At 42.1% G+C, this 26,057-nt stretch overlaps 2 protein-coding genes across 8 annotated transcripts in view; one reads left to right on the top strand and one right to left on the bottom strand.

The window, feature by feature from the left end:
• The window catches only part of LOC145344087 (ELKS/Rab6-interacting/CAST family member 1-like), a 789,164-nt gene extending 770,387 nt beyond the window's left edge, over positions 1 to 18,777 (bottom strand). For all 4 annotated transcript variants that reach the window (XM_080190908.1, XM_080190909.1, XM_080190910.1 and 1 more), the window contains exons 1-2: positions 18,624 to 18,777; positions 5,204 to 6,015 (exon numbers count right to left, since the gene is read on the bottom strand). In XM_080190908.1, the coding sequence (XP_080047034.1) occupies positions 5,204 to 5,872 (669 nt within the window). In that variant the 5' untranslated portion in view covers positions 5,873 to 6,015; positions 18,624 to 18,777. The remainder of the gene's footprint in view (positions 1 to 5,203; positions 6,016 to 18,623) is intronic.
• A 267-nt stretch (positions 18,778 to 19,044) lies between these two features.
• The window catches only part of rad52 (RAD52 homolog, DNA repair protein), a 29,668-nt gene continuing 22,655 nt past the window's right edge, over positions 19,045 to 26,057 (top strand). For 3 of the 4 annotated variants that reach the window (XM_080191692.1, XM_080191691.1, XM_080191689.1), the window contains exon 1: positions 19,199 to 19,324. In XM_080191692.1, the coding sequence (XP_080047818.1) occupies positions 19,266 to 19,324 (59 nt within the window). In that variant the 5' untranslated portion in view covers positions 19,199 to 19,265. Of the gene's footprint in view, positions 19,126 to 19,198; positions 19,325 to 26,057 lie in introns of those variants that run through there. The other variant, XM_080191693.1, reaches the window with a different exon arrangement.

Here is a 26,057-nt window from a genome sequence, read left to right as displayed (position 1 = left end):
GGAAAAATGGAAGTCAGCTAAGGTTCCCATTTCTGAGCACTGTCATGTAAGATTTACAAAATAATGCCCAGGGTGAGAGCATAATTAAAAAATAAAAGCAAAATTATGTCAAATTCTGAAACCAAGCAAAAAATTGTTGGAAATGCACAGGTCAGTCAGCATCACTAGAAAGAATATTGAATGTTCAGACAGGTAAAACTCTTTCTGAAATGAAAAAAATGATTTACTTAATAGAATTAAAACGGAGGGCCAAAAGAAATGGTCACGAGATACTGATAAGCAATTGCAAACAGGCACTTGCATTCAAAAAGGTAGACAAGAAACTACAGATCCAATGGACACATATCTATAGAATAACTTAGTTAAGATCAGCTAATATGGACTCAGCATAGCAATAACTAGGAGTAATTCCAACTATTCCTCAAATCTGCCTCTTTTCTAGCTTTGTGGCCCCAGCCTTGGGCAGCGTGTACCTAAATTTCTTCTCCTGTTGTATTTGAAGGGCCCCAGCCTAACCAATGCACACATTATTGGATCTCAGAGTCCAACTCATCGACAACCTCCTCACTCCTCAATGGGTTTTCTTTGCTGGGGCCACAAAACTCAAAACACTATTGAGCCTCATTTGTCCAATTCCTTTCAGCCACCCAGTCCCAAGAGATTTGCTGAAGGCAGATTTCTCCTCTATCCATTGTTAAGACCCAGGCCAGAAATTCCAAGGTGTTTTGTGAAATTAGGCTAGACCCTAAGTTTTTCATTTGATTTTGGCATGGGTAAGCAAGCACAAGGTATTTCACTATCAGTATGATTCAAGTGACCCATTCAGAAGCTTTTATCAAAGTTTACTTAAGGATACAGAATATAACAAAATTAATCAGCATAATTTTTGCCAATTACAAAATTTAGACATGGCAGAGTATAACTCCTAACAGCTAACTATTCCTGTTGTCCCAAGGTAAAGTAACATTCCACAGGCATACACCCTTAATCAGACTAAGCACAAACATGAGAATGCTCAAGTGATGCCGAATTTTCAGCTTTGTAACACCTATGGTCAGAAATCAAAGCCAGTTTTCAGACACGAGAGAGGAAAAAACACCATAGTTTATCTCAGTGTCAAGCAGCTTCCAGTTTCCAGACACTAAAGACAAAAAAGGATACCTCCCCCTCTGCAGCTTCCAAAGCCACAACTTTTGTACAGCAGAAACGCCAAAATAGAGACTTAGCTCCTGGCAGATTCCAGTCTCCAATTTCAGTGAGGGGTAAAGAGAGAGAGACTTCTCTCTTCACTCAAAAGCAGCATCTGAGCTCGAATATTCTGCAAAAAGCCCAGCTTGTCCGTCAAATGACCATATCTACCAATCATCTCAAATGAAACCCCATTCTGCAAAATCCCAGGGGGAAACAGCAGAACAGCACTGATTAAGATTAAAATCAACATTCTAGCCATTAGAGACAATTAGGCTACTGCAACAATGCAGCATGCCGGCGAATACTACAGCTCCAAGTGCATAAAAACCTGCTACACCAGATCCTGCACAAGAACATTGCTCAAATACATTTCTTAAAGGCACAGTATCATCACATCCTTCACTGCCCCTCCATACCAGACTGACTAACTGATACTGAGCTGTTTTATTGTGGGGCCTCTGCAACCAGATGTACTGATCACATCCGTCAGCCCAGCTCAGCCCAGCCCAACCCAACCACCCACCAACCCCCCATCCCACCCCTAAACTTTCTCATTATCTTTTCTGCTCTGATAGGCACAACATTTGTGAAACCGCACAAGAGTCCTTACATTCTCAGCCAGTTATTCCGCACTTCTGCTAACCATCTACCCACACCAAAGATCAACTCCCATTAACTGTAATCCTTACAAATTGAACAGATTAGGAGCCTGGCAACTTGTTTCAAACAGCTACTCCTTTCACATTAAAGATATTTTCAGGTAATAGGTCCTGATTATCAGTCATCATTTCCCTCTGCTCCTGAACACCCAGTTGTTTTCCCTTCCTTGTTTCACCCATCTTTCTGACCTTTAATTCCACCGCACAAAGGCAATATTCATTCTCAGCTCCCTGTGCAATGCCCCTGGAAAATAATAAGGAGCAATATAAAGTTGAAAAATTATACAAAATATGCAAGGAGATTGTACAATTTTAAAATGGCAACTGAATTACAGCTGTGCACAATGATCCAAACTCACACTCAAGTTCTGCCTCACCTGAATGCTAAATGACATCTCCATTCTGTTCACAGAAAGCCACTCACTTACACAGGTGCAGTATTCCATCTCCAAAACGAGAAAATGATTCTCAACAATTTAGAATGTAGAACTGACCCTTACAACATTTTGCAATTACAGTTCCTTTTTGTTTTATGCAGTCATGGGAAGGCAAATGTCACTGGTTCAGGACAGCATTTATTGCTCATTTCTAATAGTCCTCAAGCATGAAGTGGTGCACTGCCTTCTTGAATCATTACAATTAGTCTAATATATATGCACCCACGGTGTTGTTGGGGAGCAAGTCTAAGATTTTGACATGGCAACCACGACGGTACAGCGACGTAGTTCCAAGTCATAATAGAGAGAGACTTGGAGGGGACATTGCCTGTGATGATCTGTTATGCACCTGCTCCTCTTGTGCTTTTAGGTGGTAAGGATGGCTGGTTTGGAAATTGCTGTCAAAGGAGTTTTGGTCCAGGTTGGCGAGTGAATAAAGTGGTGAATGGCGTGCAGGTCAAGCAGGCACCTTTGGCCTGGATGGTGTTGAACCTGTGCTTCATAGTTGGTGGAACAGCTATGAAGAGTCAGGAGGCAAATTCTTGATCTCTGATCCGCTCTTGTAGCCACATTATTTATACGGCTGGTCCAATTCAGCTTCTAGTCGATGGTAATCCCAGCCACTGAAACAAGGATGTTGACTGTGGGATGATTCAGTGATGGTAATATCACTGAATGCAAAGACCAGTTGATTAAATTCTCTTGTTGAGAGAGATTTTGTTTTATTGGCTGGCACTTGTAGGCACAAATATTATATGACATTTATCACCCAAGCCTAAATGCTGTCCAGGTCTTGTTGCAAGTGGGCAAGGACTACTTTGGTATCTCAGGAGTTGTGAATAGAACTGGACAGTGTGCAATCAACAAATGCCCCTATCTTGAAAGAGGACAGTTTATTAATGAAGCAGCTGAAGACGTTTGGATCTAGGTACTACCCTGAGATGATTGGCTTTTAACAACCACTACCACCTTCCTTTATAATAGGTATTACTCCAACCTGTCGAGAGATTCCCCCACCTCTTCCAATTCCCAGTGACAGCTCCTTGATGTTACACAGTCAAAAGCTGCCTCAGTGTCAAGGCCATTCACTCTCAGCTCATCTCTGGAATTCAGCTCTTTTGACCACATTTAGAGACGGCTGTGATGAAGTCTGGTGTCAAGCGGTCTCAGTGGCCCCCAAACTAAGCATAGATGAGCAAGTACCACTTGACATCACTGCTAATGACGCCTTCTATTACTTGCGGATGACTGAGAGGAGGCTGATGGGCAGTATTGGGCACGATTGGATTTGTCCCACTTTTTGTGCACTGAATATATCAGGGAAACTTTACACATTGTCAAGCAGCTATCAGTTTTGTTGCTGCAAAGGAACAGCTTGGTTAAGGGTTTAAGTAGTTCTGGGGCACAAGTCATCGACACTACAATTGTGATGTCATCAGGCCCCATAGTCTTTGCTGTATCCAGCGCTCTCGGCTGTGTCTTGATATCACAAAGTGAATTGAATTTTATGTAGGAAGCGCACCTTGGATGACACTTCACAGGAGCATAATACAAAAGATTTCACACTGAATCCAAGAAGGAGACATTTGGAAGATGTCCTAAAGTCTGGTTAGGAGATACTGAGAGAGCAGGCAGAGACTGATGGACAACACATACTTGTATTATTATAGCATCTGTACCTGTCACATACTTGCCACATCCTCTCAGGTACTCTGCAGCTAGTAAAGTGAAGAATAATTACTGTTGTAAGGTACAAGTATCCTTATTGAGATTAAACAGCATATCCTGTCTCAAATGACCATCGCTATGCAAGATCTATAATAAGTTTACAAATGGTCTCACACATTTTCTAACTTACTAAGATGCAATTTATTCAAATGTACACATGACAACTTTCACTGGAGCTTTCTTCTTTTTTGACAGAAATTCCAGCTGAAACATTTTCACTCCACGCACCAGACACAACAACAGTAACTTACATTTTCATGAACCAATTTATTGCACCAAGTTCTCATCGCCATGAACAACACATGCCTGAATAACATTAAAATTAACGCACCCTCAATTTATGCATAATTCTTGTTGCTGGGGCAGCATCAGCAACATTTCTAATGGCAAAAAATCAGATCCAGAACATGCATTTTCCTTTACAAAATGATGGCTTAACATGGTAAAATTCTTAAGCAATTCTCCTGACTAAAAGCACAAACAGCTTCAGTATCATTGTCCTGTGCCTTCTTTTGCTCACTATCCTGTGGATGTAAGTTCAAATCTATGCAGGTTTACAATAATTATAAATTCTGATTTCTAAAATTCCTTCATTTTGAAGGTTAAGAAAATACAAATTGTAATGATGGAATGTGCGGTAATACAATTTATGGGAATTGGTTAGCTCAATTGACCGGACAGCTGGTTTTATTACACAGAGCAATGCTAACAGTGTGGGTTCAACTCCCGTACTGGCTGAGATTATTCTTGAAGACCTCGCCTTCTCAACCTTACCCCTCACCCGAGGTGTGGTGACTCTTAGGTTACATCACTACCAATCAGCTCTTCCCCTGAGAAGGGGGAGAACAACCGATGGTCATCTGGGGCTGGGCGACTTTACTGACATAACTTAATCTTGAAGCACTTGCTTTATGTCTACACCTTATTCTTCTGCTGTATGCAAGGAAGATTCCAAATAACATTTCACAAGTTGTAGTTAGGGTTCGGGTTAGACACGAAACATTAACATATCTATTCTACCCATAGTAACTGACCGATGTGGAGTACATTTTAGCAGTTTCATTTTTTGTTTTAGATAATCATCTTTGCAGTATTGTGCCTTTTTACTTAATCAAATTATACCTCAACAACAGACTGAACAAATTTCCTCATATTATTTCATATTTCCAAAAATGCATTTAAGCCCACCTGATTTTCATCCTGTACAACCCGAAACTGCTCTTTCCAAATGGTCATCTTAGCCACTTCATCTTTCCGGAGCGCTCGTTCTTTCTTCAGTTCCGGACTCCAGAAAGTTTTGATGCTGTTCATTGATGAGCTGAGCTTGCTCTCTTTCACATCAACCTCTTTGCGAAGCAGATCATTCTCACGGAGGACCTCCTTCAATTGTGACTGCAGATCCATAATGGTATTATCCCTAGCCTGCCGCAATGAGTGTGGTACAGTAGATGCTAGGCTCACTGTTGGCAGGTGATGCTCTCCAAAAGCTATGGTATCACTGGCCACACCAGTTGTAGCAATATTAGGGCTACTCCCCATGGTAGTCATCCTAACACCAAAAGGTAAACGTCCAGCAGCTCTACCCAATGTCATGGTTGCTTTAGGAGACTCTGTACCAACGTGGTCATGATCGCTTAGGTACATGGGGCCAGATGTAGCATATGCAGCATTCAAAGACTGGATGTTCTCCATGGACAGGGTTTTCCCACCACCACCCGCAGTGTTGGTACTAGAATTGCCCCCAGTGCTGTTTGTTCGACGGTGACCCAATCGGGGTGACCGTGGCAATCTTGGCGAGCGTCCAGGACTCTGGTTACTTTGCTCTATCTTACCCACTGACCGGGAACTTCCATGCATGATTGAAAAGAATTCAGCCAGATGAGCAGCTCAGAAACAAAAAAAAATCCTTGTATTTTGGCTTTATGTTTGCAAATTTGTCAGATTCAGCACATATTATTTACACTTGATACTGCATCCATGTCAGGTCATTGAAGTCTCATCTATTTAAAAAACAAATTAATACAACATTAATACAATTTCTCAGTTTTTAAACTTACAAAAATAAGTAAATGAAGCAAAACAGTTTCTTGACTATAAGCACCCATTAAGAGTGTCATGACAAAAAAAATCATGCAAATTCACCTCCCTACTGTATGACATTGCTGTCAGTACTATAATGAAATTTTCCAATGAAAATAATCAATTCTAAATGGCCACTAAAGAAAATGAAGAAACTGTAAACAAATTTAATTTCTCAAAAATCGACATAGAATATTTATTGAAATTATGTCCAAAATAAAGTTTAAGGAAGTATTGGAAAATTGACATTAGATAACAGCAATTAAATACACAGTCCGAATTGGCGTGTGTTTTCATTACCTCCAATGAAGTTCTTGTTTCAAAACTACAGCTTGCCTCAAAACCCAAGACTTCACTTATATATTTTTCCCATACATAAGAATTGGAGGGAGTTGCCAACATCTGGGCACGCGCAGTTACTGAACGTCCTAGTGCACAAATTCAGAGAAATCTACTGATTAAAGTAAAGATCACATCAGTTTTCTTGCTTTTCCAAAAGTCATCAAAACAAAATGAGATCGAATTCCCAAATCTTTATTTCCAGCAAATTTCACATTAAAAATATTAACAATGGCTCATTTTAATTTATAAACTATTCAATATTTACCTCAGACAATACCCGTGTTTTCTTTTAGAAGACACAGCGATATTATTTGAGTGTCCGCCATGATTCAGTTGGAAGCACCCTCACCTTTGAATCACAAGGTTCCAAGTTTAAAGCACATTCCACAACTTCAACACAAAAATCAAGGCTGATACTCCAGTGCAGTACTGAGGGAAGCACGTTCCTGCCAGAGGTGCTGCCTTTCAGCTGAGACATTATGTACAGCCCCCATCTGCCTGCTTGAGTGAATGGAAAAACTCCCATGGCAATGTTTTAAAGAGCAACAAGGGCATTACCCCTAAGGTCTTGGCCAAAATTTATCCCAGCGAACATCTCAAAAGCAGATCTGAGCATCAAAACATTGATGTTTGTTGGGGCTTGCTGTGTCCAAATTGGCTGCTGCATTTTCTACATCACATAAGAACATAAGAAATAGGAGCAGGAGTAGGCCATCTAGCCCGCCCCGCCATTCAATAAGATCATGGCTGATCTGTCGTGGCTCAGTTCCACTTTCCCGCCCTCTCCCCATAACCCTTAATCCCCTCTCTTATCAAAAACCCATCAACCCGCGTCTTAAAAATATTTAGCGAGGTAGCCTCCACCACTTCAACGGGCAGAGAATTTCAGAGATTCACCACCCTTTGAGTGAAGAAGTTCCTCCTCAACTCCGTTCTAAACCGCCCCCCCTTCATCTTGAGGCTGTGCCCCCTAGTCCTACTGTCTTTTTTGAGCGGGAAGAGTCTCTCCACCTCTATCCTATCCATCCCATTCATCATCTTATACGTCTCAATGAGATCTCCCCTCATTCTTCTAAACTCTAACGAGTACAAGCCTAGTTTATTCAGCCTCTCCTCATAGCTCAACCCCCTCAACTCTGGTATCAGCCTAGTAAACCTCCTCTGCACTCCCTCCAAGGCCAAAATATCTTTGCGCAGGTGCGGCGCCCAAAACTGCACACAGTACTCCAGCTGCGGCCTCACCAATGCCCTATACAGCTGCAGCAAGACCTCCCTACTTTTATATTCAATCCCCCTCGCTATGAAGGCCAGCATCCCATTCGCCTTCCTGACCACATGCTGCACCTGCAAGCTGGGTTTTTTCGACTCATGCACAAGGACCCCGAGGTCCCTCTGCACCGTCGCCTGCTGCAGTTTTTCGCCACGTAAGTAATAGTCCTTCCTACCATTATTCCTGCCAAAGTGGACCACCTCACACTTGCCAACATTAAATTCCATTTGCCATTTCCTGGCCCATTCGCCCAGCCTATCTAGATCCTTCTGCAGACTCTCCACACCCTCTGCACAATTTGCCGTTCCCCCAATCTTGGTGTCATCAGCAAATTTCGACACCCTACACTCGGTTCCCTCCTCCAGATCATCTATATAAATGGTAAAAAGCTGAGGCCCCAGCACCGACCCCTGGGGCACTCCACTAGTCACCATCCGCCAATCCGAATAGCACCCATTGACCCCCACTCTCTGCCTCCTATTTGACAACCAATCCTCTATCCACGCTAACACCCTACCCCCAACTCCATGTCCCTCGACCTTCTGCAATAACCTCTTGTGAGGTACTTTGTCAAACGCCTTCTGAAAATCCAGAAAGACCACATCCACCGGCTCTCCTCTATCCACCGCCCTAGACACATCCTCATAGAACTCCAGTAAATTTGTCAGACACGACTTCCCTTTAATGAAACCGTGCTGCGTCTGCTCTATCAAGCAATTCCCTTCAAGATGCCTCGCAATTTCCTCCTTAATGATGGATTCTAACATTTTACCTACCACAGACATTAAACTAACAGGCCTATAATTCCCCGCCTTTTGCCTGGCACCCTTCTTAAACAACGGCGTAACATTAGCCGTTTTCCAATCCTCCGGCACTTCCCCGGAATCCAGCGACGTCTGGAAAATAACCACCAAGGCATCCACTATCACCTCCGCCATTTCTTTCAGAACCCTCGGATGCATTCTATCCAGTCCACTGACAACACTTCTAATGTATTTAATTGACCATAAAGTGTTAAAACATCCAGTTGCTTGAAGAGAGTTATGCAAATGCAATTTTTCTGTTTTTCATTTTTGATGAGAATAAATTGACTTATCTCTGAAAATTTGAAGAGGATTTCAGTTTGTTCCCCAGAATAATTCAAACTGAGCTGAAAGAATGATCTGAATTGTACAACTTCTCGAAAATGACTGATCTGTCACCAGAGCAAGCACCTATTCATTGATAGGATGCAAGACTTGGCGGAGAAGTGGCAGGTGGCGTTCAACCCAGATAAGTGTGAAGTGGTTCATTTTGGCAGGTCAAATAGGATGGTAGAATATAATACTAATGGCAGGACTTTTGGCAGTGTGGAAGATTAGAAGGATCTTGGGGTCCAAGTTCATAGGGCGCTCAAAGCAGTTGTGCAGGTTGAAGCTGCGGTTGAGAAGGCGTATGGTGTACTGGCCTTCATCAATCAAGGAATTGAGTTTAGGAGTCGAGAGATAATGTTGCAGCTATATAGGACCCCAGTCAGACCCCACTTGTACTGTGCTCAGTTCTGGTCACCTCATTACAGGAAGGATGTGGAAGCCACAGAAAGGGTACAGAGAAGATTTACAAGGATGTTGCCTGGATTGGGGAGCATGCCTTATGAGGATAGGTTGAGTGAGCTTGGCCTTTTCTCCTTGGAGAGACGAAGAATGAGGGGTGACCTGATAGAGGTGTATACGATGTTGAGAGGTATTGATTGAGCGGATAGTCAGAGGCTTTTTCCCAGGGCTGTTATGGTTGCCACAAGAGGACGCAGGTTTAAAAGGTGCTGGGGAGTAGGTATAGAGGAGATGTCGGGGTAAGCTTTTCACTCAGAGTGGTGGGTGCGTGGAACGGGCTGCCGCAACGGTGGTGGAGGTGGATTCGATAAGGTCTTTTAAGAGACTTTTAGATAAGTACATGGAACTTAGCAAGATAGAGGGTTATAGGTTAGCCTAGTAATCTCTATGGTAGAGACATGTTTGGCACAACTTTGTGGGCCAAAGGGCCTGTATTGTGCTGTAGTTTTTCTATGTTTCATCCTGGCTCAAAACTCAAGTCAAAAGAAATTCTAAAGACAGGTTGCAGAAATGTCTAATTTCATGATTCATATTTTTGTAGCAGTAGAAAGTTTAATGGGGATTGAAGTTCTGGAATGCAAGACAATGGAAGAACCTGGTTTGGAAAGTTGGTAAACAGGCCTGAAGTAGTTGTTATGGGAAGGGTGGCCTGCATTAAGGTAAGGATACAAGTGGGAAACATTAAATAATTGATGGCCTCCAAGTCTTGATTGAGTCAAAATGTGCAGAATTGTCTTCATAAGGTGTTTAAATTATGCACAGTTTCCCAGAACAAAGGAAGGATTGAGAATGGGAGCGACTTTGAATCTCTGTTTGAGACATTCCCGGTTTGCCATGTTGCTTTTGTTGCGTATCTGTGTGTTTTTTAATCACGAAAACTGTTAGTAAGCTCAGAGCCAGTGCGAGAGGAGAGGGAGCAAGCACAGGACTTTAAGAAATCAAGGGTATTTCTAAGATAGTCATTAAACAAGAGTGCAGCGAGACCCATTCTAGAGCTGGGACATCCATAGTGAGGTGCTTAAGGAGAGTTGGAGGATCATATTAGGAGAATTTGTAATGTTACAGTTTAGTGTGGTTTGTTTTACACTTGCATCGTAAAATTTCTTCAAAATATGAAATCTTGTGATGTAATGTGTTTCAGTTAATAACTGGGAGTTCAAATATATTTGCAAATTAATGTCTCCCATAAAATCACAACAAATAACTTTGAGAATATTCAGTAAACATGGGAAGTGCATAAACTATGAATCTTTGTGTGATGAGTTTTTTTTAATTCATGGAATTACATATTTGTTACAAATCTAGAGTCAGCTGTAGAAATTTTCATGGGTTTAGAAGCTACTTCTGGAAGCAGATGTCACATTATAGTTAATTTGTGCTACTTGTGAGAATATAATCGCAAATGATGTCAACAATGCATCCTCCTCATCATATAAGCTGGATATCATAAGATGCATCTCCCTGCATAATCTTCAACCATAGTAACATGGCAAACCTGGGATGTCCTAAACAGATTCAAACTCACTCAACAACACACATTTGGCAAATGTGGCAATCATTCTGGCATCTCTGACGGTGGGAAGACATTTCAATACACCCAAGCAATGGCAATGGAATTTTTTTTGCAAGTGACTAACTTGCCACTCAATTATGTTGCACTTCCAAGCAAGAGTACGTGGGCAAACAGAGCACACAGCAAAGTTTGCTCATATTACAGTTAGAATATCTTGTGTCTAGATTCATGAAGATGCCAGCAGAAATAAAAGGTTTTAGTTGTGAGGGAAGATTAAGAAATTGCCAATCTCTTCATTCGATCAGGGTTGAGAGAACAGCTAGAACTGTTTTGATGTAAAAATGGAAGCACCATTCCCACCGGTAGCTGAGACAGCAACTAGAAAACATTATGAATGGAAGGCTCAGGGGAAGTTTTATTTTCAAAAATAAGGGGCATGAAATTCCTAGCTGCAACAACAATGAGAGCAGATACATAGTAGTTTTAAAAGGTATTTGTGAAAGGCAAAAAGAGTGTAAAAAGATATGGTAAAAGGGACTGTGTGAATAATTCAGCACTGATAATCACAATCAACGAAATGGCTTTTTGTGCTACAAAATTCTACAATTCGATAAAAGTTTGGCTAATCCAGAGTCATCGAGAATATTCATCCATAATGATCATCTATCTCCCAAAATTACAGATATCACCAGGCAGATCTTTCAACATTAGGCCAAAATAGTACAGTCAGGTGAGGAGGACAAAGAAGCAATAGTATGTTTAATAAGTTAATGCAGTTTATTAAACCTTTGTCTCATCAGTTTCTACTGCTGACGGGACACATACAGAAGGCACCTATTGTTATCAGAGCAGATCACCTTCATGTATCACTGCACAATTTATGTGGAAACGTTTGTTGTCAATTTGGAAGACTTTACCAAGACCAACTTATCTTTCTTAGGCTTGGGAGATGATCCAAACACTGACAGATTGCATCATGATAACCCTAAGTCACTGCCTGTGCCATTCCACAAGTGGTTCACCTGTCATTTTTTCTCTCGATCGTGATGTTCCATAATGCTAATGTCTGTTTTGCAGACAGATAGACAAACCCATTCAAGTAGCAGTGTAGGTGCCAAGTTCAGTTTACCAAAATTGCCCAACAGTAATACACTAGGTTAAAGTTTATTTATTTATTAGTAGGCCCACATTAACACTGCAATGAAGTTACTGTGAAAATCCCCTAGTCTCCACACTTCAGTGCCTGTTCCGGCACATTGAGGGAGAATTTAGCATGACTAATGCACCTAATCAGCATGTCTTTCGGGCTGTGGAAGGAAACCAGAGTACCCTGAGGAAACCCACGCAGACATAGGGGGGAAACATGCAAACTGTGCACAGACAGTGACTCAAGCTGGGAATCGAACCTGGGTCCCTGGCATTGAGGCAGCAGTGCTAAACACTGTGCTGCAAGGAGTCTCTCAACAGCAGGTTAAAGTCCAACAGGTTTATTTGGTAGCAAAAGCCACTAGCTTTCGGGCCTCTGACCCTTCATCAGGTGAGGGGAGAGTTTTAATCACAAACAGGAGATGTAAAGTCACACACTCAGTTCACAGAATATTGATTAGAATGCGAGTTTTTACAGCTAATCAATCTTAAAGGTGCAGACAATGTGAGTGGAGATAGCATTAAGCATAGGTTAAAGAGATGCATATTGTCCCCAGACAAGACAGTAAGTGAGATTTTGCAAGCCCAGGCAAGTCATGGGGGTTACAAATAGTGTGACACGAACCCAAGATCCTGGGTGAGGCTGTCCTCATGTGTACGGAACTTGGCTATCAGTTTCTGCTCAGCAACTCTGCGCTGTTGTGTGTTGTGAAGGCCGCCTTGGAGAACGCCTATCTGAAGCTCAGAGGCCGAATGCCAGTGACCGCTGAAGTGTTCGCCAACAGGAAGAGAACAGTTTTGCCTGGCGATTGTCGAGCTGTGTTCATTCATCCGTTGTTGTAGCGTCTGCATGGTCTCTCCAGTGTACCATGCCTCGGGACATTCTTTCCTGCAGCATATCAGGTAGACAACATTGGCTGAGTTGCAAGAGAATTGTTGCGACAATGGATGAATCAGCCTCGACCAGGATCTTGGGTTCATGTCACACTAACTGTAACCCCCATGACTTGCCCGGGCTTGCAAAATCTCACTTACTGTCCTGTCTGCGCATTACTTTAACCTATGCTTATTGCTATCTCCACTCACATCGTCTGCACCTTTAAGATTGATTAGCTGTAAAAACTCGCATTCTAATCGGTATTCTGTAAACGAAGGGTGTGTCTTTACATCCCCCGTATGGGATCAGAACTCTCCACTCACCTGAAGAAGGGGCAGAGGCCTGAAAGCTCGTGGCTTTTGCTACCAAATAAACTTTAACCTGGTATTATGAGACTTCTTACTGTGTTTACCCCAGTCCAACGCTGGCATCTCCACATCACCACTGTGCTGCCCCAAGGGTCCCCAAATACAATGCCATGACCATACAATGTCCTGGTAATCCAGCCTGTAAGTCCAGGCAATGCAGTTCTAATTACACTTGTTTATTCTGTTTGAATTTCATAAGTTTGGAAGTTTAAATTGGGCATTCATTTTTTTTAAAAAAAAGCATTATCAATAAATTCTATATCAGAATACAATGATATTTTCAAATTGAGGAACACAGATTTATTTTAAGCCTCAAATGCGTCCCCCTGAAGGTCCGTGATATACAGAGTTATAAAGTACAGAAGGAAGCCATACAACCCATTGTCTGTGCCAGCTCTTTGAAGGACCTACACAATTAGTTCCACTCCGATGTTCTTTCCCCATAACTATCAATTTGCTTCCACCATCCTTTCAAAAAGTACATTTCAAATAACTCACTGCAATTTCTTTCCTCATGCCACATCTTTCCTTTTTGCCAATTACCTTAACTCGTTATCCTCTGGTTACCAACCTTAAAACAACTGAAAACAGTTTCTCCTTACTTAATTTAATCAAAGTACTTCAAGATTTTTTATTACCTCTATGAACTCTTCCTTTAATCTGTTCTACTGAGGAGAACCACCCCAGTTTCTCTGATCTCTCCATGTAATAGTCTTTAAGCCCAAGTGCCATTTTAATGAATCTTTTCTGAACATCAGTGGGGCAACCTCCCTAAACTGTGGTGCTCAGAATTGGCTACAATGGCTTAACCAGTGTTTTTTTTCAAGATTCTTTGTGTTTTGATTCAAATATCTCTTTTGCCAAGAATCCATTATGTTTTTATAAAAGCTCTTTCAATTTGCCCTGCCACCTTCAAAGAGTTATATATATTATATATACATCTCCCAGGCTTCTGTGTTCCTGAATCCGTTAGCCTCTCCCCATTCTTCCTACAAAAATGAATCACTACATTTTTCTGTTCAATTTTATCTGCACGTATCTGTCCATGTTACCTGCCTATTCATGCCCTCCTGAAGACTAACTATCCAACTCAATGTTTACTATATTTACAAGTTTAATTTCATCTTCAACTTTTCAAAATATGCCCAATATACCAAAATTTACACCATTAATATATAAACAAAAGACAGTGGACCTCCCAAAACCAACCCTTGAGGAACACAATACATTTCCCTCCGGTCTGATAAACAATCATCCACCACAACAGTAGGAAAGGGCTTTTGATATAATAGTTTTTCTGCAGTTTCATTTTAAAATTGTTGTCATTACCAGGATTTGAATATTAAACTCTGACCACATGCTCGCAAGCAGCATGCGCCACCAATAGCATCTCTAGCTAAGCTGTTCCAGCACAGCTACAACATTGGCATCTACCTGATGTGGAAAATTGCACAGGCATATCCTGTCCACAAAGGAGCAAATAAATCAAACCTAACCAATTACCATTCAATCCATCCACTCTCCAACATAAGCGAAGTGATGGAAAGGGCTGTTGACAGTGCTATTAGGAACTTACACAGCAATAATCTGCTCACCAACTCTCAGTCTGGGGTCTGCCAGGGCCACTCAGCATGTGGTCTCATCACAGACAAATTAGCTAAACCCAAGAAGTGAGATGAAAGTGACTGCCCTTGACATCTGGGCAGCATTTCACCAAGTGTGGCTTTAAGGAGCTAAATAGTTCAACAGAAATTGGGGGAGAATTCTCCAGTGGTTACAATCATAAACAGCAAAGTAAGATGGCTGTAGTTGTTGAAGGTTAAGTGTCTCAATTCCAAGATACCACTGCAAAATTCCGAAGGACAGTAACATAGATCCAGCATCTTCAGCTGTTTCATCAATAACCTTCCCACCATCACAACCTTCGAAGCGGGGGTTTTTGGCATTTAGGCTTTGGCTAAATAGCAACTAACATTTGCATCACACGAATGCCAGGCAATGACAATCTTCAACGAGAGAGGATCCAATCAGCTACCCTTATATTCAATGGCATCATCACAGCAGAATCCTCCCACCATCTAAAACATTGACTCCCTCCACCACCAGTGAGTACCATCTACAGGGTACACTACAGCAACTCACCAAGGCTCTTCAGCAGCACCTTCCAACGTGTAAACTCGACAAACTAACTTGTCAACATAGAACATGCAATTTTTTAAAAAAGTGCAACCTCACGTATCATTTCTTTCCACACATCCAAGAAAAAGAAAAAATTAGCTGCTCATTTTTATCCCATTTTCCAGCTTCTGCTCCGCAGCCTAAATTTACTTAAAATGCCATAGCCTGCATCTTCAAGTTCACAAAGACAAATGCCCCCATGTGTCCTCAACTTTTCTAAGCTCCTGCACTGCAACAAATAGACTTGAAGGTACACATTTTCATCTTCAAACCCTCCAAGGAAGTGAAGGGCAACCTCAATTAGTCAGTGGGCCCCATGAAAGTGGACGTCCTTCATCTCAATGGGCTACAAGATTGAAATCATGTTTGTTCACTAATCATGACTAAAATTAAATACATTTAATATACTGAGTATTTCATATTGTACATGCTTAATCATTATATACTAATAGAACAATCAACTTCAAATGGTAAAAACAAACTAAATATTTACTCCTCGGACGCAGAGGGAGCACATGGCTCTCACAGTCAATGTTGCATAAGATCAGTATTCGCTTCACTTGCCTTTGCTTTACATGCTTATCACTTTTGTCATACTGATAGGAAAAAAAACTACATGGATACAAATCAGTGCAACGTGGTACTCTTGCGCATGGGGAATGGTCAACCAAATGTTTCATGGGCCGCACTCAGAATCCAGATGGGGCGCATGTGGTCCCTGGGCTGCAGGCTGCCCACCAATGCTCTGAGGTTTTTAAGTTGCACGACTTTAGTTATCTCTGTCAGCTACATAAATAATCTCACACATACACCCCCAACTATAAAGCCAGCTTACTCATTATGTTCTACTCTTCCAACACCACATTTCTGTCCTCTGGAAATCTCTTCCCACTTTCAAAAGCTTCCTCAAAACTGACATTGACTTTACTTTTGTCTCCTTTCTTCTGTTCAGCATCTGTTTACCCTCGAGTGTGAGGAGCACTCTTAAGTGGTTTAAAATCTTCCAAAATAAAGGTTTTATTCCCCCGTTGTTACATTATTAAGGGAAATGTTATAAGAATCAACAAACCTAGTGTCTAACTACTGCCTTAAAGATGTATTATTCAACTCTTAGCATTGGACACTATTGCTGCAGAGGCCTTAATAGTTCCAGAGATAGTCACCTTTTTGTCTTAGTTACAAAATCCTTTGGAAGCTTATAAATGTAGTAGCGATAATGTAAATTGCTGTTTTTTACTGGGTTCCAAAAGTTTTGATACCGACTTTTCGTGTAACACATGATGTTCTGATAGCCATTTTCGCAGAAGACACATGGCTGAGGCAAGGAGAAGGGGAACATATGAATTGATATTTTATTTTCTCTTTAGTATGCTTATTTGCTGAGATATAAACCATCAGACTCTCCAATGGCTTAGAATTTAATTTGGTTAATAGTTGAGCTACACAAAATTGTAAAAGGTTTTATACTCATACTGAGTTGCACTAAGTAATCAAAGCATGAGCATTGCCCCCAGTGTCCCTACATTAGGAGCTAAAAAATGAGATTCTGTTCCAGTCTATATACTGCAAGCAGTGCTGGAAATTGACCTGTGTACAGACATTACGATTGACAAGAAACTCAGCTCAGTTTGATTCCCTGTAACCAAACACTATCAACACACAGTTAAAAGTTCACAGATAAATGATGATGATAAGTGATCAGAGAACAACAGGATATCCACAGAATTACACTCCAGCAAGAAGTGAATGCCTTTGGCTGGGGAAACAAATAAAAATCCAAACCTCCAACTATACCTCTTAATTTATTTTCTCACCAATTTCTAAACAAGCACCCAGCAGATTCTGATCAAGCGAACAACGGAATGTTTGGCCAGTGATTCCAATTAAAATTATTTTTAATCTATCATGTACAACTTATGCAACCAGTGCCAAACTTTGTTAATCACCTATGAGTTTTACCAATTCAGTGTTGACCAATAAATAATTGGATGAATTCAGAGGAAATTGAAGAAAACAAAATTCCAGGATATTAACCCATTAGATTTCCTTTGTAGTACGTGGGTTGAAGACCTTCAGGTTGACTCAAGGGAGCATGAACTTTAAGATTTCTAGGGAACTCAACACTAATAATTTTTTTTAAAACTAAAAAAGGAGAAATTACAGTCCTAAATAACTAATTAAGATCATTTCATCAAGGGATAGCATGGTGGCACAGTGGTTAGCACTGCTGCCTCACAGTTCCAGGGACCCGGGTTCAACTCCTGGCTTGGGTCATGTCTGTGCCGAGTCTGCATGTTCTCTCCTGTCTGCGTGGGTTTCCCTGGATGCTCCGGTTTCATCCCACAATCCGAAAGGCACGCTGGTTAGGTGCATTGGCTATGCTAAATTCTCCCTCACTGCACTTGAGCAGGCGCCAGAGTTTGTGGTGACTAGGGGATTTTCACAGTAACTTCATTGTAGTATTAATGTAAGCTTATTTTGGCACTAAAACTTAAAACTTTAACTGTTCATTGATAGTTGTAAATTAAAATCATGTCATAAGATCCAATCCAACAAGATTGCAGAACTATGCTGTGTAATCATTTCAATGTCATTTTACAAACATCAGATATCTAATAATTATACCATAACCTGATCAGAAATTAATTGCAGAAACTTAAAAATCCTACCCATTTTTAAAAAGTCAATTAACTGTTACTTTAATTTATGTTTAAATAACAAAAAAAAATAAATCTGTCACCTCCGTGTCTGTAACCACACAAATCACTCAATCTCTTGCGGTTTGACATCACCTGAAACCAAGATGCCAGCTGTACAATCACTGTCCTATTTCCATTATTGCCTATAGCTTGTGTGTTTATTTGAGGGATGATGACAGATTTGTGATGAGAGTAACACACTCCGCGCATAACCAATTAACCTAATAAATCAAAGAAAGTGAAGCACATTGACACTTTTCGATAGAAAAAAGATAACACGACATAGCGCTTTGTAAAAAAAAAATGAGAGGGTAAAACTTCCCTTTTCATGTAGCCACCGAAATGCCATACAGGTTTTTCGGCGCTGACGACAGTTGGCATTTCATTCCCCCCCCCCCCATACTGCGTGCTTAAGCCCTGAACCCCCTCCCTCCCTCCGCTGGCTGCGATACTGAGACACCGACATCGAACCCCCACCTTGTCCACTCCTCTCCACCTCACTGACAGTTAAACGCGATGCTGCTTCTTTTTGGCACACACTTGCCTGTCGCTAATGCAATTTCCCGTCAGGTACAAAGCTGTTTCAGTCGGCGTTTGATCTAAATATTTTGGACCCCCGAGTGTCTCTCTTTTTTTCTAATTGCCAGTTTTACAGAGGCGCTTCCACTGACGCAAACCCTCCTACAAGCACCACGTCGATTTTTTTCCACTGGTTTCTTTTCCCAGTCTGCCCCGCGCACTGAAGGGAACGACCTCATTCCCGGCGGCCTCTGCGGCAGAGACCCTTCACCTTCCACCCAGCAGCCTCTACGGCAGAGAGAAAAAAAATCCTGCCACCTTCCACCCGGCAGCCTCTGCGGCAGAGAGACCCTCGACCTTCCACCCGGCAGCTTCTGCGGCAGAGAGACCCTCGACCTTCCACCCGGCAGCTTCTGCGGCAGAGAGAGAGTGCGAGAGACCCTCGACCTTCCACCCGGCAGCCTCTGCGGCAGAGAGTCCTTCTACCCGTCGGCCACAGCGTGGCTAACGTGCACTGCGCGGGGATTGTGAGCATTATTCGCCGCTTCTCCGACTAGACTCGGTATCTGAACGTTTAGTTTAGGTTAGTGCGCTGTTTTGGCTAGCGGGAGTTACACATCTGTTGGTTTTCATCCTTTTAGATGCATGAGGATGTCTGAAGCCAGGGATGAACCATGTCTCCGCTGCGGTTGTGGCGGTCGCACCCCGACTGTTTGTTTTGGGCAGGTTAGTGGCATCAGTGTTCCACCTGATCTTAATCTGTAGCGTTTGCCTTTCCGTCCTGTGTTGATATGGAGATTTTTTTTCTCTCTAAGGATTGTTAGTGTGTGGATTTCTGTTCCCTGTTGGCAGTTGGACCGTTGAATATAAGGGAGTCGAGGGTAATGGGGGCCAGATAGGAAAGTGGCGTTGAGATTACTGCCAGATCACCATGACTGAATGGCAGAGGGGTTTCAAAAAGCCTCAATGGCCTCTTCCTGCTTCCAAGTCCTATGTTTAATGCCGTTGATTTTTTGTTAGGTTGCTCACAGACATTGAGAAGATTAAGCATTAATTCCTGGAGATTCTGGCAGGTGGGACACAGAATTTACAAAACAGGTGAAAAACATTCCCAAATGTAATCTTCAGATGAAGGGATGATTAGAGTGCAGAGGTAGCTGGACCATAGCCTGCAGACAATTATTCTATATGTATTTAAGAGGTCTACAGAGGGGTTTCTATGCAGTTGCCTCTTTTGGGCAGGGTGACCCATGCTGGGAAATAAATTAGTGGGAACTTTTGGCAAATTAAAGGATGTATATGCAAACAACTGGACAATGCATATGTAGATAAAATAATTTCCCCCAAGGCATGTGTAAATCAAAAACTGTCTGATGTGTGCACATAAAGTCTAGCCAAAGCATACACCAAAGATGAGCCAATACAGATGAATTCCAGGATAAAATGTGTCCAGGGAAGACATGACATGGAAGGAAAGGTATAATTACAGGACAACTCCAGACATTCTGGTCACCCTGCTGTTGAGAGATGCAGAACCGGCATGCTAAAGGACCATTTCTGGTCACTGATTCAATTACAAACCCCTCCACTATCTCTGCTGCCATTTCTTTTAAGACTGTAAGGTGTAGGCCATCATGTCCTGGGAACTTGCCTGCCTTTAGTTCCAATAGCTGGTTCAGTAATCTTTCCCCAGTGATGGTGACTGATTTTAGTTCTTCCTTTTGAACAACCTCTGCATTACCTGTTACTATTGGGCTCTGATGTCCTTCACTGTGAAAACCAAGGTCTCTGCTGTTTCTGTATTCTCCATTATTATCTCACGAGTCTCAACCCTCAGGAACCAATATTGACTTGGGCAACTCTTTATGTACCTAAAGTCTTTTGCTATCAGTTTTTATATTTGGTGCTAGATTTGTCTCATAATTTATCTCAGTGCTTTTTATTACTTTATTAGTAACTAACGAAGGAGGTGAAGGAAAGTGTTAAATTAAAAGCGGAGGAATTTAGAGTAGCTAAGAGCAGTGGGCGAGAAGAGGATTGGGAAAGGTTTAAATGTCAACAAAGATTGACAAAAAAGTTGATAAAGGAGGGTAGAAGAAGCTATGAAGCTGGGCTAGCGCTTAATATAAAAAAGGATAGCAAGAGTTTTTATAAATATATAAAAAGGAAGAGGCTGGCTAGGGTGAACGTTGGTCCCTTAGCGGATGAGAAAGGGGACCTAGTGGTAGGGGATGGGGATATGGCTAAGGTCTTGAATAACTTTTTTGTTTCTGTCTTCACGGAGGAGGACGTGAATAATTTGCCGGGTGTTAGCGATGGAAAGGTGGTAGGACTGGAGGGTCTTAATGACATTACTGTTACTAGAGAGGTGGTGCGCGACAGACTGGAGGGGCTGATTGTGGACAAGTCCCCAGGACCGGATGGAATGCATCCGAGGGTTCTGAAAGAAATGGCGGAGGTGATAGTGGATGCCTTGGTGGTTATTTTCCAGACGTCGCTGGATTCCGGGGAAGTGCCGGAGGATTGGAAAACGGCTAATGTTACGCCGTTGTTTAAGAAGGGTGCCAGGCAAAAGGCGGGGAATTACAGGCCGGTTAGTTTAACGTCTGTGGTAGGTAAAATGTTAGAATCCGTCATTAAGGAGGAAATTGCGAGGCATCTTGAAGGGAATTGCTTGATAGGGCAGACGCAACACGGTTTCATTAAAGGGAAGTCGTGTCTGACAAATTTACTGGAGTTCTATGAGGATGTGTCTAGGGCGGTGGATAGAGGAGAGCCGGTGGATGTGGTCTTTCTGGATTTTCAGAAGGCGTTTGATAAGGTACCTCACAAGAGGTTACTGCAGAAGGTCAGAGGACATGGAGTTGGGGGTAGGGTGTTAGCGTGGATAGAGGATTGGTTGTCAAATAGGAGGCAGAGAGTGGGGGTCAATGGGTGCTATTCGGATTGGCGGTTGGTGACTAGTGGGGTGCCCCAGGGGTCGGTGCTGGGGCCTCAGCTATTTACCATTTATATAGATGATCTGGAGGAGGGAACCAAGTGTAGGGTGTCGAAATTTGCTGATGACACCAAGATTGGGGGAAAGGCAAATTGTGCGGAGGGTGTGGAGAGTCTGCAGAAGGATCTAGATAGGCTGGGCGAATGGGCCAGGAAATGGCAAATGGAATTTAATGTTGGCAAGTGTGAGGTGGTCCACTTTGGTAGGAAGAATGGTAGGAAGGACTATTACTTACGTGGCGAAAAACTGCAGCAGGCGACGGTGCAGAGGGACCTCGGGGTCCTTGTGCATGAGTCGCAAAAACCCAGCCTGCAAGTGCAGCAGGTGGTCAGGAAGGCGAATGGGATGCTGGCCTTCATAGCGAGGGGGATTGAATATAAAAGTAGGGAGGTCTTGCTGCAGCTGTATAGGGCATTGGTGAGGCCGCAGCTGGAGTACTGTGTGCAGTTTTGGGCGCCGCACCTGCGCAAGGATATTTTGGCCCTGGAGGGAGTGCAGAGGAGGTTTACTAGGCTGATACCGGAGTTGAGGGGGTTGAGCTATGAGGAGAGGCTGAATAAACTAGGCTTGTACTCGTTAGAGTTTAGAAGAATGAGGGGAGATCTCATTGAGACGTATAAGATGATGAATGGGATGGATAGGATAGAGGTGGAAAGACTCTTCCCGCTCAAAAAAGACAGTAGGACTAGGGGGCACAGCCTCAAGATAAAGGGGGGGCGGTTCAGAACGGAGTTGAGGAGGAACTTCTTCACTCAAAGGGTGGTGAATCTCTGGAATTCTCTGCCCGTTGAAGTGGTGGAGGCTGCTTCGCTAAATATTTTTAAGAAGCGGGTTGATGGGTTTTTGATAAGAGAGGGGATTAAGGGTTATGGGGAGAGGGCGGGAAAGTGGAACTGAGCCACGACAGATCAGCCATGATCTTATTGAATGGCGGGGCAGGCTCGAAGGGCCAGATGGCCTACTCCTGCTCCTATTTCTTATGTTCTTATGTTATGTTCTTCTGTTGATCCTTTAAGTTTCCCAGTCCTCCAGCCTGCCGCTGACCTTTGCAATATGGTATTGCTTTGCTTTTTCCTTTGTTATCTCTAACTTGCTTAATCATAGATGCGTTTCCCCTATGATAATCTTTCTCTCACTCTGGAATATATTTTATTTGGGAGGAATTGAATATCTCCTTCAATATCAGCCGCTGTACATCAACTGTCCTACCATTTAGTCTTCCTGCCCAGTCTACTAAGGCCAAATCTGTCCTCGTGCCTATGTAATTTTTTGATTTAATTTCAGAAGACTAGTGTGGGACTAAAGTTTGTTGACCTCAAACCGAATTTGAAATTCAAGCATGAAATGATCATTCTTCCCAAGTGGATTCTTGACTACAAGTTCATTAATTCCATCTCATCACACAATTCTATCTCATTACACAATACTAAATCCAAAACAGCCTGTTCCCTGATTGTTCCTTCGAACAATAAGTTGTCGAACCAATCTCCAATTTATATGCTTATTAAAATCATCCATATTACTGTTGTACCTTTCTTACAAGCCCCCAGTATTTTGTGGTTTATGTTCTGTCCTATGGAACTACTGTTGGGGACCCTATGGATTACTCCCACCAGAGACTTCATTCCCTTGCTAGTTCTCATTTCTACCCAGACTGATTCTAAGTTTTGATCTCCAGTGCCAATATAGTTTCTCACTACGACACTGATCCTTTCCTTTATTAAAAAAGCTACCCCACCTCCTTACCTTTCTTCCTATCCTCTGAAACACTGAGTACCCTTGGATATTCAACTCCCAGACCAGGTCTCCTTGTAACCATGTCTCCCTAATTGCCACCAAGTCATATCCTGTTGTCTTTATTTGTGCTGTTAACTCATTAATTTTATTCCAAATGCGAAGTGCATTAAGATTCAAAGCCTTTAAGTTTGTCTTATAATTATTTTCCTTATTCTTGTATAATTCCCTGGTGTAATATGACATACACATGCTTTGCCTCCTCCTTTCATTGTCTGGTAACAGTCTCATTATTAACTTGTACTCTCTCCTTCTCCTTACACTTTAAAAATTTCCATGCAATTGAACGACACACCCCCATGCAGTTTAAAGGCTTGTCTACAGCCCAAGTTATTTGATTTGCTAGGACACTGGTCCCAGCATGGTTCAAGTGGAGCTAGTCGCAATGGAATGGCTCCTTCTTTCCCCAGTACTGGTGCCAGTGTTCCATGAACTCAAACCTCTCTCCCACACCAAATTTTGAGCCGTGCATTTATGTCTTGAATCCAATGATCTAATGCTACATTTTTAATTTTGCATCTAGCTGCTTGTATCCCTCCACAGAACATTTTTCCTCATTCTACCAATATCATTGGTACCTTCAAAGACCATGACAACTCGATCTTTTCTACCTATCCTTCAATCTTAAGATAATTCAGAAAAGGTAGAAGAAAGAAATGTTGCCCACCAATCACTTACCTGTGGTATCACATGGACATATTCACTCAATGTTGTAGGACTGCTGCAACTTGTCTCCCTGCTCACTGGCCTTAGTTTACTGTTGCCCCACCTCCGCTGATCTGTGTACATAGTTAGGAAAACAAGACACAGCAATACCTGCCTTCTCCACTTCTTCAAACTTCCACTGTCTGCAATTAGCACTCCGTCTGTGATCCATATTCTTTTGTGCCTTTTTCAGATAAGGTTTACACAAAATCATAGGTATCTCATCAGACACCATGTTATATTCCAGCTACTTTACATGGAATTACAATTCTTTTTCATGACCTCTGTTGTCATCGCCAAACCTAAATCAAGTAGTACATTCCTTATCCTTAGTCATCCTCACTACTTTGGTTATCAAGTTAACTTGATCTACTATCTGTCCCACATAGTGTTGGAATACAAGCACCATCTAGTCCTGCGCACAGTTAAAGGATTCAACATTTGACAGAGTAACTTATTCTGACCAGTATAATTTATTCCAATTCATTGTTATCTTAAAACTCTTCCTCAGATTTCTTTTCATGTCAAGGAACCTGTTTTTTTGCTTTGGGCAGTTCGCCACATTATCACACCTGAAACACCTATTAACATTTCCTTGAAGTAGTCATGGGATTCATTTACTCCTCCTTCCACTTTGTTTTAACATTGTAATAGCCAGATCTGAAAGTGCTATTCTCATTCTGTCTGACTTTGTCTTGAATCTGGATCATTTCAAATATCGAGCAGTTATTCTATTCTTTGTGTCACCTGGAATATCTTGTTTGTTCAATGAAAGCTGAAGGAAATGACAGTTTCTCCAAGAATAAAATAGCAGACATCTGATCCTTTATCAAAAATATAACACATATGCCTGTCCACATAACAGATTTTAGCGTAAATCAGTAATTTGAATGACCCACCAATCCCCAAATTGAATTTTGTATAAAGGTTTGACAACATGAAGTTTTATACTAATTAATCTGTCATGATTTTTTTCCCATGGTCACCAGTTTTCTAAAATGTATCAAGTTGCCTTTTGGCAATCCTCCTCTGCTCTCTTCAGGTACAATGCTCTAAGAGCACATTTGTGTGCATAGACTTCCATGTGTTTGTTTGATATGATACTCTAATGGCTTGCCATTGCCATCTGCAGGTTGTGGCTGATCAGGAGACTCTCCTGCTCTTACTGCCTGCCATGGACATAGAATCCTACAGTGCAGAAGGAGGCTATTCGGCCCATTGAATCTGCACTGACCACAATCTCACCCAGACCCTATCCCCATAATCCCATATATTTACCCTAGCTAGTCCACCTGACACTCAGTGGCATTGCTAATCCACCTACCCTGCATACCTTTGCCTGTGGGAGCAAACCGGAACGCCCGAAGGAAACCCACACAGACATGGGAGAATGTGCAGGCTCCGCACAGTGACCCAAGCCAGGAATCGAACTCAGATACCTGGCGCCATGAGGAAGCAGCACTAACCACTGTGCTGCCCATTTTGGAAGGATTTGTCAGTTGATGATCAATCTGCTTGACCATGTTATGAATGCAACTTCCACGGCCATGAATTTATGGCTCAGAGACAGTGACCCTACCGACTACACCACAAGACTTTCTAGTCCAGAAAGCAAGGTATTAGAACTGGAGCTTTTTTTAAAACACAGTTTGTACACATCACCAACGTGCACCTCCCAACCCAGCCCCCACAGTTTCAGTTCCCATTTGTAGGGGCACAAGTGAATCTCCAATTACTGTTCACCACCAGAATATAATTAAAGTGATAAGCTATTGCCAGTCAAAACATCTTGCTTTCTGAATTATCCATGTTTGTGTTTGTTTGCAAAATATAGGTGGAAGTTGATGATATGATGGTGTTACTTTTGCAGATTTCTTCTACAATTTGTGCTGAGCATTGCAAAAAAAAACTAGCTGGTTGCATTGATATTTTTCAATTTCCTTTTTAAATTCAGTTTTAATT

Source organism: Carcharhinus amblyrhynchos, chromosome 6 (assembly GCF_965287045.1).
Source record: "Carcharhinus amblyrhynchos chromosome 6, sCarAmb.v2.hapA, whole genome shotgun sequence".
NCBI lineage: Eukaryota > Metazoa > Chordata > Chondrichthyes > Carcharhiniformes > Carcharhinidae > Carcharhinus > Carcharhinus amblyrhynchos.
Note: the sequence above shows the minus strand (reverse complement) of the source record. Positions and strands in the feature narration are given on the sequence as shown.